Raw genomic sequence first — 20256 nt, forward strand, 5'->3', positions numbered from 1 at the left:
ACGCCGCGCCATGACATATCACAAAAAACCGACTGACCTAATTCCCATTAAAGCTGGGTTTTTCCGATTTATGTACAAATTTTAATGTTCTCTTAGACTGAATTGTCCTTTTAAAGCATCATTTGTTCATAGTGATTCCTAACCATATAGGTTAGATAAAGGGACAATTAACACTTACACATATTTGGGAAACAAACCAGTTCTAATGGAAATTAGATTAGTTGGTTTTATTGTGATATGTCAGAAAAGCCCACTGTAGTCAAAATGTATGTGAAATGTTCAATCGCCATCACACATAGCCTTGTATGCCGAACCCTGACCCTTGCCTCTGTAGTAAAGATTTCTTTTGTCTAAAATTACTCAAATCGCTCTTACAGTTGTGCTAATAGTATTATATGCATATTCTCATCTAAAAATAATTTCATCAATTCCTCAGTGGTTTTTTATTGCATTTGTTTAACGTGCGTGACTTTGACTTGGGTAAAGGTACAGCATACATGTTGTACCCGCTTAATCGTATTGATCAACGATTTGGAATTTCAATTGTATTAACCAAAATACTTAACAATGTTGTGGAATTTGTCATAATTTCTTGTCATATGTTTCATAAGGAATGTAGAACAATAAATTTATGTGATATTTTGCTACGTTGTTATGTAATAAATTAGCCTCACTGAATTGCCGCTTCAATTATACACAACGCCCTATTATTGCTTAAATAGACAATTATTCAAATAATGAAACAACAATTGAAAATTCGTTCATTATTTTATTATTAAATTGACTACAACCATAGCTTATTCATTTATAAAATCTTTAAAACCTATTTATGTAAAATAACCACAACAATCTTACATAAAACTTGCACAATTGAATTGCTGGTTAGCATGCCTTGTTTGTGTCTGGTAAGTCAAAATGATATGTACAATTCATGCAGGTGATTGTCGCATTAAACTTTTGAAAGAAAAGATCAAGTGACGCATGGGCCTTAAATGTCATCTGACCATTGGTATTAATTAACACAACAAATTATTCTGTAACGGAAGAAATATTTGGATAAGATAATCAGTTCGAATGTTCTGGAAATGCTCACCTTTACTTCTACATACAGTTAAGACGTCGTATACTGAGAAGACTTCGTTAGTGTTAGTTGTTAGTGTCTGATACGATCAACCCCTGTGACTTTGATTGAAGGTCAAGGTCAATAGTTAGGACAAACTTGGTAATCCTTCATCCAAGTATTTACAGAACAAGTATCAGGTATATCTAGACATCTTAGTTATTGTTAAGAAGTCATTTAAACATTTAAGCCTGTTTTACCCAAATATCAGGTCTATAGGCATCTTAAAAATTAACATGAAATGGTAGCCCTTCATCTCAGCAGTTTACCCGTCGTTTGAATGAAAGTTCACGCACAACGACGGACGAATCGAAGTAGCACGATGACTATAGTTCAAGTCGGGTAACCTAATTTAGTAACCTAGTTTACCTATTCAGACATTCGCGAGTACTTAACTTCGCGATCGTCGATCAAGAAGTATCGATCTGACGAAATCATCATTAAGTATTCTCGATGGATTGTATTAATTATATATATCAATTTCATCACTCAACCTCGTTGTCAATTAAAATTGGCGCGAAAATAAGAAGTTTGCGCGAAATAAAAGTGATTATTTAGGTGATGTGACCAAGAAACCGTAAACCAATACATATCAGAATATCTTATCACTCCTGTGCACGCCGACAGAACACTGACTTATGTCGATGAGACAAATCCTAGTAATAGGCGGAGTCGTGTAGTCGATAAACCAGTGACAAACTAAAAATTGCTCCTGAAGGGATATTTTAATTTCAAAATATTTTATTTGTTTACTTTACAGGCCCATTCTTAATAGCAGCACCTTGGACCCACGTAAAGAAAATCAAATCCGAACTTGAAAGCATTTCAAGGACTCGACTTAAATTCCTATACTATAAACGTGGACATTTTCGAGAGGGGAATTTTCGATAATTACGCGAAGGCCTTTTCATCGCAAAAATATATTACATTAACTATATTACTAAAAGCCCTAAATTTTATCTATCGCAAGTATTGCGAAATTAACCACTAGCGAAAACATTCACGTTTACAAAACGTGGACATTTCCGTGAGGGATTATTTTCGCTAATTTTGAAAATAACATCGACGCGAAATGTTTGCTCCTACAAATCGCTAAAATAAGCACCCGCGAAAATGTCAACGTTTACAATAATTGTAAAATGAGAAACGTATTAAATTATTTTTTTAATTGTCGCCTAAGAATTTTTCCACTTGCTGTTTTAGGAATTGCGTCCGTCAGCTCTACTCCACCTCTTAGCCACTTGTACGGTGATAAATGCTCTGTAAACAAATCACAGAGAGTCTTCACATTCTTAAATTGAAAAGGGTCTATGATTTGCAAATCGTAATTAATTAATTAATTAATTAGACAAAAAAAGTAAAAGTAAAAACTCCGACTGACACATGCAATTCTTGATCATGACTAACAAATCGTAATTAATTCATCGCTTAGAAGTGAACTATTCTCAAAGATATACAGGGGTAAAAGAGTACAAATTCCGACTGACACATTCAAATCTTGACCATAACTGATCAAACGATGTGAAATACGTACTCTGTTAAAAAGTATTGATTCATTGCTGTGTTAACCTTAATCGACATGTGACCTTACGAAATACTATTAATTGTTATATATTCTCATCATTGATGTTGATACAACTTAAGGATTGGAAATTACAGTTAAACTTAGGTCACAACACCTTTAGTTCTTACGGAAATGATCCCATTATATATAGTATATATCATTCAAGATTCAAGAGCTAACTTATCCAAACGTTGATAGTATATACCTTGTACAAAGGAGGATACGTCCTGTTCTGTGATTTGACAGTTTGGTTTCGGGACTACGAATGCCCTAGGGACCTCCCCCTGCCCCTCGTTTGTCTCCACACCAATCACAGCCACGTCTTCCACCTTGGGGTGAGTACAGATAAGGGCTTCTAACTCAGCCGGCGCCACCTGGTGAGAAACAACATAATCGGTTTTTTTCTTTCTAAAAGTACGTTTTACATAACATGTTTGTCATTTTGTACGTGGTTGTTCTCTTTTCTGTATGTTGCATTACTTATTTTAGCGACAGAAACATGTGTCTCTGATTCTGAATCCCGCGCTGTAGAGTTGGATCCACAAACCAAATGACTGCTTCATGATATATTAAGTAAAGCTAACACGCGTCTTGTTTTATTTTTGTATTTACTCAATATCTATTTATTTGTGTTTTTTTTTATTAATTTCATTTGTTTTGTTTTGCATTTTCCTTAAAGAAATTGATTTCTGGTGATATCCACTCATTCTACTAGCAAATCGTAGGATTGGGTGCAACTGTGAACGGCGAAAAACGTAATCTTTAAACAATGATCACAAGAAAGCTATATATTTAATCTAATAAATACAATGTTCTTAACTCCAGAAACTGTTACTTACCTGATAGCCTTTGTACTTGATAAGCTCCTTCATTCTGTCCGACACTATGAAGTATCCCTCGTTGTCATAATGACCAATATCACCTGGAAAGGTATAACAATTCCAATATATCATATATATTAAAATCTTCTTCAGTATCATTTCCAGTTGCCGTAAATTGCTAGTGAACAAAATATACTTGATTCTCTTACACTAATTCTCGGGAAGAAATATCCTCGCATAGTATGTTTTGATAGTAAGAAAATTCAAATAATATTTCCTTATAATGATAAATCAGTTAAAATAAACGGCTTCCCTTCTATATCAGGAATACGACAATAATTAAGAGCCATACTTTTTAGTAATTATTTCATGAAAATCTGAGCTAAACAAAGCTCGATGTATGGACCAAGAAGCCTTGCTGGGTTGGATATAGGTTTGTACATAGTTTCAGTCTTTATCAAGGAGGTAAAAAGGTTGTTTTTTTAATCATTATAATTATAGTAATAATAAATACGCTGTGGATTTTATCTTTCTTGTCAATCCTTCCATTGTGTTTGCTGTTATTTCAGCTCACGGAACTTAACTTGATCGAGAAATTTAATAAAAACAACTACAGTATACAGGTCTCCACTCCGATCCATACTGAATCGGACATAAGGTATACATCAAGTCAGCCTTGATTCAAACGTATTCTTAGCTTATAGCCTATTACAACCAACTTGTCGTATATGCCTCTCATCTACAAATAATCATCATTTAAAGCGATGAATTGTTTATAACGCTTTCTCTCTTGTAGCTGATGATCCATGACGTTTACCTGTATGTTTATAACGCTTTCCCTCTAGTACCTGATGATCCATGACGTTTACCTGTATGTTTATAACGCTTTCCCTCTAGTACCTGATGATCCATGACGTTTACCTGTATGTTTATAACGCTTTCCCTCTTGTAGCTGATGATCCATGACGTTCACCTGTATGTTTATAACCATTTCCCTCTTGTACCTGATGATCCATGACGTTTACCTGTATGTAGCCAGCCATCCATGACCATTTCGTCTGTAGCCTTCTGATTGTTGTAATATCCCTTCATCACCTGTGGTCCTTGGATTACTATTTCACCTGTTTGTCCTTCCGATAAGGACTCACCGGTCGTAACATCCACTACCTGAGAAATATATTTTGATTGTATCAAAAATTATATTTCAGCTTTCTAATTATTGGTATTTTAAAATTACATAAGTCCTGCATAATGTTCACACGCTGTGGATACAATAGATGTAAACACACATGTAGACGAACACGTTGTGTTAGTGTTATTTTGGACTGAAGAAGGCCCTATAGTGGCTGAATATATATTCCATAGAAATTATTTTGATTTTACTTTGAATTTATTTTGGCCATTTGTTCGGGTTATAAATATACTAGTTTTATATCGTTTTTACCTCATTCTGTAGATACTAATCTTGGCATTTTCTTTATTTCACATTTAAGCATTATTTGTACCTGTAGTTAATTAACTTTATAATGAGTTGCACTTTATCATGCATTGATGTATACTGTTTTCTAAATATTAACGATAGAGCACAACCATCTGAGTGTACTATAAATAATGACAAAATAATGGTAGTGCACTCATATTTCTAAGTTATATCTCCATTACATTAAAAATATATTCAAATTGATCCTTATAAAATATTTTTACCTGTAATTCAACTTGTATTATATACTCTTTTCTTTTAGAAATTATAACACTATATCAACCAATCAAAGCTTAAGCAAGATTAAATTGAATATAATTAGAAGTCAACTCAAGTATGATAAAATACAAGAGTTTCCACTATTAGGATTCAACACGAACATACCATAGTCTCCCAAAATACGCAGCAGTTAAATGGTCATTGAATTACCATAGCCGGTTAACAGGACGCTTAACAAAACCAACCAAACAGTCAACTGATACTAATATGCTGTGATTTAGAACTATCATCTTTTATAATGATCCTCTTCGATCAGCAGCACTTATGTAGGAAATAAGTAATCATTTACGTTACCAATCAGCATGATTTTGTAGAAACTAAGCAGCATCACTTACCTTACCATATGTGTTTGGGACGAGTTGTCCTATCGTTCCCTCTTTCCCCGGATATGTGTCACAGTGAGTCAGAGGGCTACACTCTGTCAGACCATAGGCTACAACACAAAACATCAAATTCCATATTGCATTAAGGCCAAAAAATGTCTGTTTAGGGTTACCCGACCGACCCTAATTTTTTTACCCCGACCCTATTTTTTCCCCACTTTTCTACGAAAAAAATATAAAAAAGTCGGGACTTCGATCTCAGACTACGGCTCCGGCCATCATGTTAGAGTGAAAGACACTAAAATAAATAAATGAAAAAAAAAATCCTCTAGACCGACCGACCCTATTTTTTGCCAATGTAACCCTAAACAGAGATTTTTTGTTTTTGGCCTAATATATATTTATCACATAATCCGCCCGATATCCAGTTACATCACTTTTGTAATATGACCTGGAGCTTTCTTCATGGGGTGGAAATTCTTTGTTACTTCAGGAAAAATGACGTGACGTCAGGATTTCCAGCAACGCAGGGACTCTCCGAAAATAAATTTTGTTGTACTTATGTGATAAAAAGTGTCTTAATGTATGTTCATTTCGTAAGAAGTAATATGAAACTAAAACAAATTTTAATTCTTGTTCGACAAGGCTCGCAAAATAAAAACTTCTTACACTCGTTTCATAAAATCGCATAAGAAATGAAAACACATTTAATTAAGATCCTATATATATCTTAATACTGCCAGAAATTAACAAATGCGCGAACATCACGAAATTTTATTCCCTCGGCTATACAGTACTGAAAAAGTAATGCAGTATGCATTTTTATATCATGTTTTTTCGTTAATGAATCTGAGACTGTTGTCGCTTCTGGAGTGGTATTTGTAGAATGATGAGTATATGTGCTCTTGGAACGAAAATTCCGTTAAAAAGAATTTCCTTTTTCATCTCGATATCCTTTGATGATAGAGTTTTAAAGCAGTCATTGCTGTAATATGAATACCGGTAAATAATGCTTTTTTTAATTTTAATTTTTAAGTATATGCATGCTATTGTTTTCTTTGAATTCTAAAGATTCCCTGCGATATATTAAAAATCTTATTCAAAGTGAAAATCAATTTCTTCGTAAACAAAGAAAACCACATGATCAAAAGATAAAACCCTCTCTTTTATACGACAATTGCATTCGAAATACGTCCACATCATAAAATGTAGCTATTCTGTTTTTGCATATTACAGATTTCTATCCATCCGGGTAGGTATTAATTGTGACGTCATACCCTTGCAACATGCAGCTTTATCTTTTTTTCAGAGAAAACGACGTGAGTTTCATTCACAAAGTAATGACGTCACGCAAGGGAGGTAACCCTGTAATATGCAAAGATGGGATAAGAGAAAAAAGGTATTAAGATATACCTTGCGTGATGTCAACGTTAAGTCTGTTCTTTGTCTCGTCCGTCAGACCGACACCAAGTGGCGCAGCCGCACTCACCAAAGTCTTCAAACTAGTGACATCGAAACCATCCACCATGGGATTCTTGGCCAGAAACAGTGCAGTAGGAGGGACAATATGCATGTAGGAAACCTATAACGTTAATATGATACCGTAAACGTTTATATTAAAGATGCTCCACCGCCGACAGAGCGTAAATGATTTGCATCATTTGAACAATAATTGGCGTTTAATCGTGTATATATATGCATAATTAGCACAAAAATGACAAAATAATTTAGTTCGCCTTTGGTGCATGCGCAATCATTACTTCAGTCCATATAGGATATAGTGCCACGGAATTTTTTCGGGATGCAATTAATTATTTCTCATATTTTTAACTTGAAGTAAAATTAGAAGCTCAAACTTTTCAATGGTGGTAATGGTGTAAAGTAAGGAACTTTTATAACTGAAGAAAAATTCTAAATCGTCTGTTCCTATTTTTGATAGTGAAAAAATACCATTTCTCAGCGGTTGAGCATCTTTAACACATTGACCCTCTGCAAGACATTATGAAATCTCCTAGCCCTTGAAGTAGAAGAGTTCAAATGAGTCTTTAGGGGTGATTTCTTAATCTAGCTAGGTAGAGTAGAAACAATTGAGTTTATATCGTGATATCCCATCGTTGTGAAATGTCGTTAGACGAAAACGGGAATGAAGTCGCCGTGGAATTCAATTCGTTTCTGGTAGTTCTTACTTTGTGTTCCTGTATGGCTCTGAGGAATTCTTCCTGTTCGAATTTGGGCATAACTACTAGTTTGGTCCCGAGGCAGATGGCACCGAATTGAACTGGGACCATACCGTAGATGTGGTAAAAAGGAAGAAACCCCATAAGGCATTCTGTACTGGGGTCCAACATCATGGGGCCTCTGTAAAAAGAGATACAAAGAAAAACAAAATATCATGCTGTAAACCAACTTTCTATCGCGTGTGATTTATATTCGCGAATTTGCGAAAGTTTATCGCCGCGAATTGAAATCTTCCACAATTTTTTCACAATTAAATTCAAAGATATCTCCATTCAGTTTAAATTCGCGAAAATTAATCACACGAAAATGATTTGAAACAGAATTTGCGAAATTTAATTACCGCGAAAGATAGTTGTTTAACGGTATTTCGCGAGTGGTTAGATTTTGCGGAAAGAAACCACAGCGAAAAAGTTTTAATTACTTTATGTAGTACTGTAGTATAAAAAATCTATAGCTGTGAAATGCCGTGAAATGGCACGAAAACGCAAAAAATTAAGTCGCCGTTAAGTTAGTTTACATTATACCGTGAAAATAAGTTGGTTTACAGAATATGTAATTGATGTAAGCTATAACCTTAAAATCGCTACTGGAATATGAAAGACAAAGACAAATAGAAGCGCTGTACTTTCACTGAAAATACAATTTAAATTGTTTGCTACATACTAGATGTTCCTGTCACGAAATAATATTTAAAAATTCGAAAAAATAATACATGTATAGTACTTAAAATGATAAAACATATTCAACCAAATTAAAGTAAGTTCAAACGATTATACATTTATCTCTTATCATGTCAGTTGCATGATGGTAAGATGAAGGAATAAAATGACACTTACTCAATTGTTTGGATCAGATTAGATACTAGATTATGATGAGTAAGTTCCACTCCCTTTGGCATCCCTGTCGTACCGCTGGAATAAGGTAAGGTCAGGACATCAGTCTTTGGGTCAATGTCAACGTTTTCCGGAAATGCCTTCCCATCATCCTCTGTTAGAACGGAAAACGGTACGCAGCCATCACATTCTCCTATGGTAATCATATGCTAAAATATTGAAACAAAATATATGTTGAAATCTAAACGAGTTTATGTTATTCAATAATTTAAACATAATAAGTATCAGCTGAACATTTTGATTTAGTCTACTAGGCATTCAACTTCTAAATGTAAACAAGTATAAACAAATTTATAAAAAACACACTTAATGCCGAAAAGGTAGCGTATAGTTGACACGTTCAGAAAGCTAGTGCGTTTTTTCAATTCTAATTGCTGACCTTATTTCATTGTGAATGACCTTTAACCCTAATAATGTATTTGACCCATATTCTGACCTTTATTTTAACTTTTATCTCTGGTTCAGAGTCCAAAGCTTTTCGCACTGTATCAAGCATTGCTGGTAGCGTTACTATTGCGACGCTTCCAGAATGTTTTAACTGGCGGGCAAGCTCACCTGAAAAGTAACAAAACAAAATCAATGAACGATACGACTTAAACTGACTGTGTCTTGAATTATTATCATATATATAGCTAACTTTTTACAATAAATCATTATCGTTTTAAATATCGGGTTTTTTTTCGCGATTTCGTAGGTCATCGATATTCTTGCGAAATTTTGATCGTTGAAATATTTAGAATTTGTTGAATTACATATACCCTTAAAATCAAATTTTGGAAATTTCGGTATCTTTCTGTATAGACCAGATTATTGCAATGGATGTTTAAAAGCCATAATAAAAAACATAAGAGAAATCACGAATGATCAGCTATGAAAAGAAATGTGTGGAAGTTGGGAATTAATTCTTTCCTTAACATTGCGATGTTTGTTTCACACTTACTCGGAGTATACACTGGATTAGCGGTACTGAGCACGATTCCTGTAGCGCCGCATGCAAGAAACATTGCAGGATACTCAAGACAGTTTCTGGCAAATATGAGAATTTTATCCCCCTTCTTGTACCCCAACTTCGTCAACCCACTCGCCACGCGCACCGCTGTATCCTTTAATTGCATTGCTGAAAGCTTTCTTCCGGAGTTAGTGTCAACCTGACAAACAAAATAAATTCAACAAATTTTATGATTTTGTTGATACATGTATTGAATTGTGAATACATCGAGTTATAAATGTTACGGAGTTTAGATAAATATGATGTTCAGAGGGAAATTTAAAAATGCTCAAACAAATATAGTTCCAAGCAAGTTTTTAGATTTCATGGAATAACTTAGTTAAAACGGCATTTAATTTTAATATTTTTGCTTTATTTAAACGAATTATAATTGAATTCGAAAGAAAGAGTAAGTAAACGAAACATGATTTCCTTTGATCGAACGATATAAAGAGCAAACCACTGTAAAATACGTCAAAGCTACTGTGATAGCCCTAGAAAATAAAATCTACTCCATGATATACATTACTGTAATATTTACCATCGACATCGGACTCTTGTGTTTGTCTAATTGGGAGAAGACATATTCTGTAAATGAGACATTTGGAAACTCCAGGGTCTTGTATGGACTTGCTACGATGTGTTCACCACCTTTCTGTTTTAAAACATTCTTAGATCGTGCAGCGCCATAGTATCCTTGTGCAGCGACTATATTCGGAAGTGTTCTCCTTTTGAAAAGTCTATGTTCTTTGGAAGTCGATGAAGTCACACATCTTGTCACAAGGTGTGTTAGTTTAGGATTTGGTCCAAGGAAAACTGTTTCGGCATTATAAAGTCCTGAAACTACACCATGTGGAATCTTCGTTTTCAAACAACACCTTATGATGTTGGGATTTAACGCCATTTTGCACAGCCTGTTTAAGAAAAAATAATAAAAAATAAAGATTTTAATCTTTCTTTGCCTTATCAATTGCAAATACAAAATTTTCTTGATTTGGAAAAAAAACTAAAGAAAAATGCTACTCAAAACTTCGCGATTAGGCTTCACTTTGAAACAAATCCGAACCGATTCCTTATATTTCACATATCGAAATTTCGCGACCATGGCTGTAGGTTTTTTCATGTAATGTTGAAATACATATAACTATTGTTAATGCATGCGTATCATTAGAAACTTGTGTATGATCGATAGAAATCCGGTCCGTATGCATCCCTTGCTCGCTAAGGTATTCTAAAACTTCTATGATCACCTTTATTACAGGTGTATTGAAATTGACCAATGAAAACCGTGTTTACATATCGTATATCGCTGGTTATTTGCGTTTGAAAAATTTGTGAGATTTTAACTAAAATCAGAACATCATATTTTAGCGGATTTCAATTTTCGTGATCGGTCTTTCGGGATGAATACGATTCATATCTTCGATATTTCTTGGATCATTTTGTTTCGCGATCCTAACAAACGTCGCAGAAATATCCTGCTATACAGTATAAATGTTCTGAAACGTGTAATAAGGCAAAGTAAACAGAAAATTGTATATTTCTTCACAGGTATATGGCAAGCCAAATTGTCATTTCTTTAGGGAACAATGTTATCCAATATATACTGATAAACACATATTTTATGCATCTTCACACTTACAAGTTATGATTACAAGAAATGATACTGTAGTTTAATTCATGACAGAATTTATAGGACATACATATAAAACATTTGTTTCAATAAGTAAAAAACTAATTGGTCAATGTGGGATTGACAAAGTAAATATATTAGTATTTTGACAGCATGAATACATTGATTTTTTTTACGTTTGTTTATGTTTTAAGAAATCTAACGCCGTGAAAACAGCCAATGTAGTATAGTCGTGTATCCTCTTAGCCATATTTTACTAAACATGTCGGTCATCTGAGGACGATCGTCCACGATTGAGATACACATGGAAATAAACAAAACATAGAAAAACAAAGTAACATCTAGATCGGAATTACCAAGTGTCTAAGGTGTCTATTTTTAATAAAATTTTCTAAACAGCCCGCAATTTCTGAATGTCAAAGGAAAAGAGGTTAAACTATTAGACATTCTACGTCTAGCTATCCACATTCTCGCTACAAGGTGTAAGAAACCCTCATGTAGCATTTGCTCAGTAATACTGTCGTAGATTGGACGTTTTTTTACTGGTTATACTGCAGTATAACCATGGTTATACTGCAGTATAACCAGTAAAATACGTCCAATCTACGAGCTGATCGTCTTTCAGATGTCATCAAAATTCTACATACCCTACCAAATGACCCTGACTGATTAAACATGGTCACCAAAATATGCACATGTACGTGACGTCTTTGTTACTCAGTGTGCATACTGTGCAGGTCGAAAAGTAGAACAACACTTTTTGTGTGTTAGCCACGGCTCTGTCTTCCCTTTTGGAATGAGATCATCCCATAAGATGGCAAAGCCTCCTACACTATCTTCTTTTTTTGCTCGAATTAACTGTTTAGTCTTGTGATGATAAAGCGATATTTAGGCATTTGGACAAGTTTCACCAAAGGTACCTGTATACCGACTAGTATTCGAAGATATTAATTAGCACAGATTCAGTTATGTTATGTTTGGATAGATCTATCTTGTAAAACCGACCATGGTCGGAAGATTTAACATAAATAAGTCTTTTAGATATTTTTGAATAAAAATTTTAAAAAAATGAATATGAGTCTAAATAAAATATTATAAAACATTTTTTCTAGACTTTTTTTCTTCTTCTGTATTTAATCAAATCTTTGTCAATTCGCGAGGAAAATGGATATATTTTTGACCACATGTAGATACGGTAGAAATTGACCAAAAACAGTAGATCTAGATAATGTGAAATATTAGAATTCTCTTTTTACAATATATTAATAATATTTCATACGTTGACATATTTCGTGTTGTGACTTCTTGTATAGTGAAACTCCTGTCCTTTTTATAGTGCTATATCACTGAAGAAGCCGTCGCAGACACCAAACAACACACCCCATCCGGTCACACAAACTATCAAATAAAAGAACATTGTAAAAAGAGTGATGGGGCAGCAATACAACCCATTTCGTAAGTGCAGTATACATATATAATGTGACTGGTCGGGGTGCGCTGTCCATTGTCTTTGGTGACATGCTTTAGTGAAATGAGTTCCACTGTTACATGGAGCTCCAACACGCTGCATACATACATTAGAGGCTAATGACCTCGGTCGTAGATAGGACGTTCAACCGTTCGACGCGAGCGAGCATGTTGAGACACTTAATCAGAATACATTGTCTAATATTTACACTTCTACTTAATTCTGTCGCACATTGTTTGAGCATGCCATAAGTATGGGGTATAATCTGGCACATAGGTAATTTATAACGATAAAAGCGATCTAGTCAAAACAGTGAAGTACTTTGTCACTTCAAAGCTTTCCTATTTTGTGGTACCTATTTCCCTGTGCTAGGAATAGGTTTTTCATACTTGTACATTTTGTCTTGGTTCAATAAAACAATTTTAGTGATGCTTTTCTGTCTATGCTCAATTTTCGCCCGGCTCATTGTTTGTACTTACGCTCAACGTTTTACTTTTATTTTTATTTTTTTCACTCTTTATCTAAAATATGTAAGGGAATTAATATCGCACATTTCTGCTAGATGGATCCCGGCAGAATAACAAGTAAAAGTAGGTAAATCCTTTATCAAAACGCGTCTACCTGGACAGTAGTTACCAGGGAAATATTTGTGAACTTATATGTATTAAGAGTAAAGAATATTATACAACGCTATGGGAAGACTTTTGTGATCAGAGAGTCTTGTTGATTTCACACAAAGCGAATTATTCTGCCATTATCTGAAAATATCGTCTTTTTTATATGTGGACCTTGAGCCGACGAACATCAGTACTCCGTACACGATCCTATATAAACTTTCAACACAAAGATTAAACTATATGTATCTGAAATTCATTAATATTGTAATTACTATAGCATGCAAACCTGAAAAGGCCTTTAAGATTCATTGAATGGAGTGGCTATAAAAATCTGTATTTTAATCAGATTGTAAAATATCAATCCGTGTGCAGATCGTTTTTAAATTCTTTCTAACATTCTTCGTTTCAAGGCCTTAAAAGTAGGTAAATTTCCAAGTGAAGAGATTAACAGAAGCATTGTACAACAGTTATAGAAACACACACAGCTCATCATGGTTTCAATTTTCCGTGTAACTCGGACAACTATGATAATGTCAAGTATGTGCTTTAGTTATGAGGTTAGACCCGGTCAGAAACTAAGTGATGACCTGATGTGACGCAGAAAGTTTAAAATTGTTTTTCTTCCAAAATATATCTCAGATTTATCACATACATATACATATATATTAAACCACTAATAAAATAACGGCAACTATCCATTGTGGAACTGAATGGCAAATATTTAAAGCATAATACGCATCGGCCGATGTCCATTTTACTTTTCTTGTGGATTGCATTTACTTAAATGGTACTACATACGCGTAGACAACTCCCGTTATCTGAAGACAGTCAATATATGGGTCACCTGACTCGCTGTAAGAAGCTCTGATATTGCTTTTAAAGTTATTAAATTATTATAACTTGCATTCATTCATACATAAACTGCAAATATTGCGCTGTTATCCGATTGCATATTTCCCGTGCAGATGACAATGCTTATATTACATACCTGTAAATGTATCAGTATAGAAAACCATGTGCCACATCAAGCTCTCCCTCAGCTGACTGACCTAGTTTAGGACTTTATTTTTGTATGGAGACCCGCACGTGGCAGATCTAAAACAGTCAATGATTGTAGTAAATATAAAGTACACACTTATATATGTATGATTACATTGTTTCGTGTTTATAAATCAAATAGGTTTCGAGGTCAGGCCGAGTCTGCAACATTTACTGAACCATGATGAATTTTAGTCGGGTTCTGCTTAGACCCGATTCTTACTACACCGCGGTCTATCGATAGTGTCACAAAATATTCTAGATAGTACACTTTGTGACTCGTGGGTCATTGTCTTTATTCTCGGCATTTACTTATCATGTTTAAGTTTAACACACGAAGAAGCTACACATGTATTACCCTGATGCTAATACAATAGGAAAGTAGGTACATGTATATCGTCACGTCTTGGGTAAGATAACGGGAGTAAGACTTATGGCAATTTTGGGTCTCCGTATCTTACGAATAATTATAGCATACGTATGCAGATTCTGACCACTGTGCCCTTTAATGTAGGAAGGGAGACAACTCTTAGATAAAATGTATATCTTATTCGTAAATTTTCTATAGTAAGGTAATTACTTGGCTAGAAATAATATAGATGTTTAGAATATCTTTGTTGATAAATGAAAGTTCTGGTCCCCGTAAATGTGAGATACGGGGCTCATGAAATACCTAAAGTATTTTTATCAATTAGAAATAGGTGACCACAGACAGCACCTTGGCTTATACCCGGGGATGGTCTGTTATTTTGGGATATTTATTTAAATGCTGTTTTTTTGTGTGGATAAAGATTACAATTGATAAAAATTATTATAACGTGTTAGAAAAAACGCATTAGGGCGAACAAGACTTTGATATTAAAAGAAGATATGTATATTTATTTAATGATTGTGTTTGATATTCATATACGCATCCATCTGTTTGAAAACTAAGTTTTAGCTCTAAAGACTTCTAGACAGATGATCGTCTTCAGAGTTACAATTGATACATACCATTGCTATTGGAGCAAAGTAAAACACAAACGGTTACATTTTGTATTTATCTCTTACCGCTTAGGCAACGTACAAAAGATTAAAATCACAGTCAGACATTACATGCGTTACATACAAGTGAAATTTCAAATGAAAATTGCACAGCAGTCCTCAGTATGTATATACAGAGAGAGAGACGCCTACCTTCAAACAACACACGCAACCTAAGTGTACCGTTATACATTTCTTCTGATGTCAATCAATGGATGGCCCTGCAGGTAGGGCGTTAGAATTGTACATGCTGCCCCTATTGCATGATCGTAAAAGGCGTCTAAATTAAGGATATTATCTTTTCTTCCTTATTGACTTTGTCTTTCCTAATGCCTCCCTTGGCACCGCCTTACTTTTGACGTTGAGTTGAGCGTTCGCCCCTGTGAGGTAGGCTCTGGGTTCTTTCAACTGGCCGAACCACACCAAAGTCTACAAAAGGAGTAGTTTCTGCTCCTGCTTAGCGCTCAGCAAAAGGGAAATTGGACGAGTGGTTCGCCCGTTGTCAGTATAATGTGATCGGATGGGGTGTGTTCAGCGGCATGCTTCAGTGATTTAGGACTATAAAAAGGGCAACATTTCCACTATACAAGAAGACACAGCACGAACATACCGCAGACCCTCAAAACACGCACTTCACACACTCGACAAAGTGCATGCATGGGAGGCCGTCCTTACATGACCTTGACTGTTAATAGGATGTTAAAATAATCAAACAAACAAACAACAATGGATCAAAATTACCGTGTATTCTGTTGTCTCCAGTTTTACTACACTTGTATGTTATGGTCCAGAAATGGATGTAACGTCAGTGATAGTAACTCCTGGAGTATGGAGGTTGACATGCATAGGGGTGAGTGTATATGATATATTATAACTCACATATGCATTAAAGGATATGTGTAGAGTTTAGAATAAATCAATTAAAATTTTTCAGGTAAGATTGCTTTAAGTTTGTATGCTTTTATATGCATGTGTCAGATAAAAGGGGTTATTTCTTGTAAGCGTGCGTGTGTTTTAGAGTCTATTAAGTGTATTTGTACTTTGCATTCAATCAAAATTCTGACTGAAAATTATTATAAAAACAAGTAATGAAAGGAATACCTGAATATGTAAGCATAGAGAAAATGTATTGTTATGCTAACATTATTTAAACAACATTTAACGCCCAGCGCAGTTGATAGATCTGCATCTCTGCTATTTATGAATTCATTGTCAAATAACGCCATTTTTGAAATATTCGTCTAATTCGAGATAATTAATTAACACAAACTAAAGGGACATGCCTTTGTATCTTGATCCCCGTAGTAAAATGAAATAAATGTAAACGTATTGCATCATTTAAACGTACTTATGCGTAATAACTTTTATGTACAGACAAGTCTTTTACGACCGCCATGCATCATGCCTATCATCAATTCTATTTAGCAGAACCGCATGCAACACACACATATATATATACTATATTCAACGTAACGCTAACCGAATACTAATTGTTATGGAGACAAAACTTGCAATTGGAGTCATAACGTCTGGATACCAAAACTAATTAATCAGTCCATTCTAAATCTGAGTATGGTATTTTTATGACCATGGGAATTCTGATAGGGGATCGGGAGGAGGGTTGGGGTGGGGGAATGGAGTTAAAAGCTATTTTTGTGAACATGACTTTTTATGTTTAATAGGGCATGCTAATGGAACAGGACTTCGGTCATTGCGTACAGGATATGACACATACAATGTACTTAACTGGGAATTATCTTTTACCACGTCTAAAAGTCCAAAAATTAAAATTGGCCATGGAATAATAGACTCTGTATTCCTTTTTCAATATAAAACTAGATCTTTTGCTTTACGTTAACAGTTCTTTAGTTTTGAACTGAAGTTATTGATTGGTCGCAGATTGTCATTTCCCCTTTTTTGTCACTTTCATTTGTTTTCGAGACATCATAACAAGTAAACAAATCGTGTACAACAATAATAGTTTTATAATGTACACAATGACTTTATTTTCATGAATAATATTAATGGCATACTAGATTTGATCAAGATCAAAACGTGAGATCTACATTCGAAATATAGGCCAGAATACGATCTTGAATAAAAGATACACTTAAGTGTTGTATTACTTTATTACGTAATCTGCCTGGTATTCAGTGACTTCGCCAATGTATTGCACATGTCGCTATTACCCAAAGCGCTTTTTATTGGCTAGAAATTCACTGTGACGTCATGATTTGACGTCAGTAAACAACAAGACGTAAAGTTTCGCAGACGTCGTGATTCGTTTCATAAAGTCTCATATAAAATGAACGCTCGTGAAAGAAGCTATATTTATTCATATGTACTATATTTATTCATATGTACAGTATATTTGAAGAATTTATTTTATATTCATGGTATTATCAGCATATAAAATATAAGCAAAATCAACCAGGTGGTTTGTTTTAACATGCCGCACGAGTCTACAAAACTGACAAAAATAACGCTTTCCCAACGGATGTATTCCTTCAACCAAAAACAATCGTGCTTTAATTATAAATCAAGTGACACCCATATCATTTAAACTACATTCGAAGTTCTAGCCTCACTGATCAAAGGCTATTTCAGTATACACCTCGTGCGTATAAAAGGGGGAGGCCTCTTTTGTCACGTCTATTATGTCATACTGTTTACAAGCTTAAAAAGTGTGAGGCCAAATGAACTGATTACGACATGTCTAGGGGAGTAATGGATGGCCTCATCGTGTAGTCGAATGATTGGCTCTCCATGTCATTATCCCACCTTTTGTAAACATATACATGATGGAGAATACAGTTACCGAATAAGTGGACATTTTCGTAGTTAAAAAAATCGCGATTACGTTTATTTTATTAAAGAAAATATAATTCAATTTTCGCAAATTTTCAATTTTCCGTATCTTGTGATCCAACAAAAGAGACCTGTGTTTGTACATGTATATATGTAATAGACTTAAGTTCACTGAGATAACCCTGTAAATCAGAGGGGTTCTTTGGAGTTTAATAAAATGACAGCTGGGAACTTTTATGGTCATTCGGTGTATATATAAAGCATTCCTCTATTTCATGTTGACCATTTTGCACCTAAAGGCTTTATATGCGATTGACGAACTTAAATTGCCTTTTTCATGGCCATATCTGTTTTACAGTTAAGAAAAATGCAACTGGCACATTGACATATAAACATGTAAATTTTTGCATAAATGGGAAGCCGTCCATTCATGACCCTGAGTGATAATAGGACGTTAATTCAAACAAACAAACAAATTAATAAACAAACTAATAGTTCCGTCTAGCGTTTTTATCCACTCTAGAAAATATAACTGGTAATTTTGTGATTAGTGCTTAACATAAAGAAGGTGTTTTTGTCATTTTAAGTGCGCATATGTCATCATAGAGGATGTGATGTTCTTTTTTTGGAAGAAAACTTCCATGTATCGCAAGATGATGCATTACGTATAAAGGAAACAACAACACATTTTCAAGCAAATTGTTAATGTAATTACATATATACGTAGACTGTTACGTTTTAAACTTGGTCTTATTTTTTATCAAAACCTATAACATTTCTTTTGTTTGATTGATTAATTAATATTTGTTTTGGAAGACTGCTGCCCCATTTTCATGGATCGTAAAAAGCGTCTAAATTTTGGCTATTATTTTTTTTCTTCCTAACTTACTTTCTTCTTCCTTAACGTCTCCCTTGACACCATCTCACCGTTGGCCTTTGAGCGCTCGCCCCTGTGAGGTAGGCTTTGGGTTCTAACCCCTGGCCGAGACACACCATAGTCTATAAAAGTGGTAGTTTCTGCCCCCGCTTAGAAAGGACAATAGGTTCACTATACAAGACGGCACAACACAGATTTTCAAAAATTGATTTTAGTGATGTACATTTATAGTTATAGTTACACAAAAACGTTTTTAAATTTAGTAACTTGACTAACATAGTACACTAAACTAGACTTTTTTAAGCGCGAAGAAAATATCTTTGTACGTTTGCGACCTTCCCACAACTATGGGCGTGTCGGGATATAGTTGTGGAGAAATTGTTTGTTTAGTTTGTTTGATTATATCAACGTCCTTTTAACAGCCAGGGTTGTATAAGGATGGCCTCCCGTTTATGCGGTGAGCAGCTTGTCTGTGGTGTGTGGTGCGTGTTTTGGGATACTGCGGTATATTTGTGTTGTCTTCTTACATAGTGAAACTTTTGTCCTGTGTATAGTGCCGCTGAAGACGCTAGGCTACATACCCCATCCGGTCACACACTATACTGACATCAGGCGAACCAGTTGTCCAAATCGCGGTATGCTGAGCGCTAAGCAGGAGCAGAAACTACCACTTTTATAGACTATTGTATATCTCGGCCAGGGGGCAGAACCCAGAGCCTTCCTCACAGGGGCGAACGCTCAACAGAAGGTCGAAACTGAGACGGTGTCACGGGAGACATTAGGAAGAGGAAAGTTGGTTAGAAATAAAAGCAAAGATAATATCTTAATTTTAGTCGCCTTTTACGATCATGCTATAGGAACAGCAAGAAAAATTCTAGCGCCTTACCTGCAGGGTAGAAAACTGGACTAATTAGAAAAGTAAAGTACGATTGTAATATCTAACTTAGAAACTTTTGTGTAATAATGTAAATGTAGAAATTTTATTCAGATGAACGAAAACGTGTGAAAATGTGCCTTCAATGCTATTCAAAAGTAGCTTTGCTGCAATTCTTCCTTGAGAGCTCCCAATTTCTTTTCATGATATAT

At 34.8% G+C, this 20256-nt stretch overlaps 1 protein-coding gene across 1 annotated transcript; it reads right to left on the bottom strand.

Annotated features, from left to right (window-relative positions):
* Window positions 1-761: 761 nt before the first annotated feature.
* Window positions 762-14519, bottom strand: LOC138330264 (probable 4-coumarate--CoA ligase 1). The gene is made up of 12 exons (XM_069277744.1): window positions 14413-14519; window positions 10248-10620; window positions 9659-9866; window positions 9155-9273; window positions 8662-8867; window positions 7774-7945; window positions 7001-7169; window positions 5600-5697; window positions 4531-4672; window positions 3524-3606; window positions 2890-3058; window positions 762-2380 (listed from the first exon to the last, which is right to left on the bottom strand). Exons 2-12 carry the CDS (start codon window positions 10608-10610, stop codon window positions 2277-2279), a joined length of 1833 nt encoding a protein of 610 aa, XP_069133845.1. The 5' UTR covers window positions 10611-10620; window positions 14413-14519; the 3' UTR covers window positions 762-2276.
* Between the last annotated feature and the right edge of the window lie 5737 nt (window positions 14520-20256).

Source organism: Argopecten irradians, chromosome 8 (genome assembly GCF_041381155.1).
Source record: "Argopecten irradians isolate NY chromosome 8, Ai_NY, whole genome shotgun sequence".
NCBI lineage: Eukaryota > Metazoa > Mollusca > Bivalvia > Pectinida > Pectinidae > Argopecten > Argopecten irradians.

Coding starts and splice junctions, on each gene's coding strand:
- LOC138330264 (XM_069277744.1), bottom strand. CDS start 10,610: ATGGCGTTAAATCCCAACATCATAAGGTGTTGTTTGAAAACGAAGATT. Junction 5,698..7,000: donor TAACGTTGACATCACGCAAG/GTATATCTTAAT, acceptor TTTGTGTTGTAG/CCTATGGTCTGACAGAGTGT. Junction 3,059..3,523: donor TCAAGTACAAAGGCTATCAG/GTAAGTAACAGT, acceptor GTTTCTCACCAG/GTGGCGCCGGCTGAGTTAGA.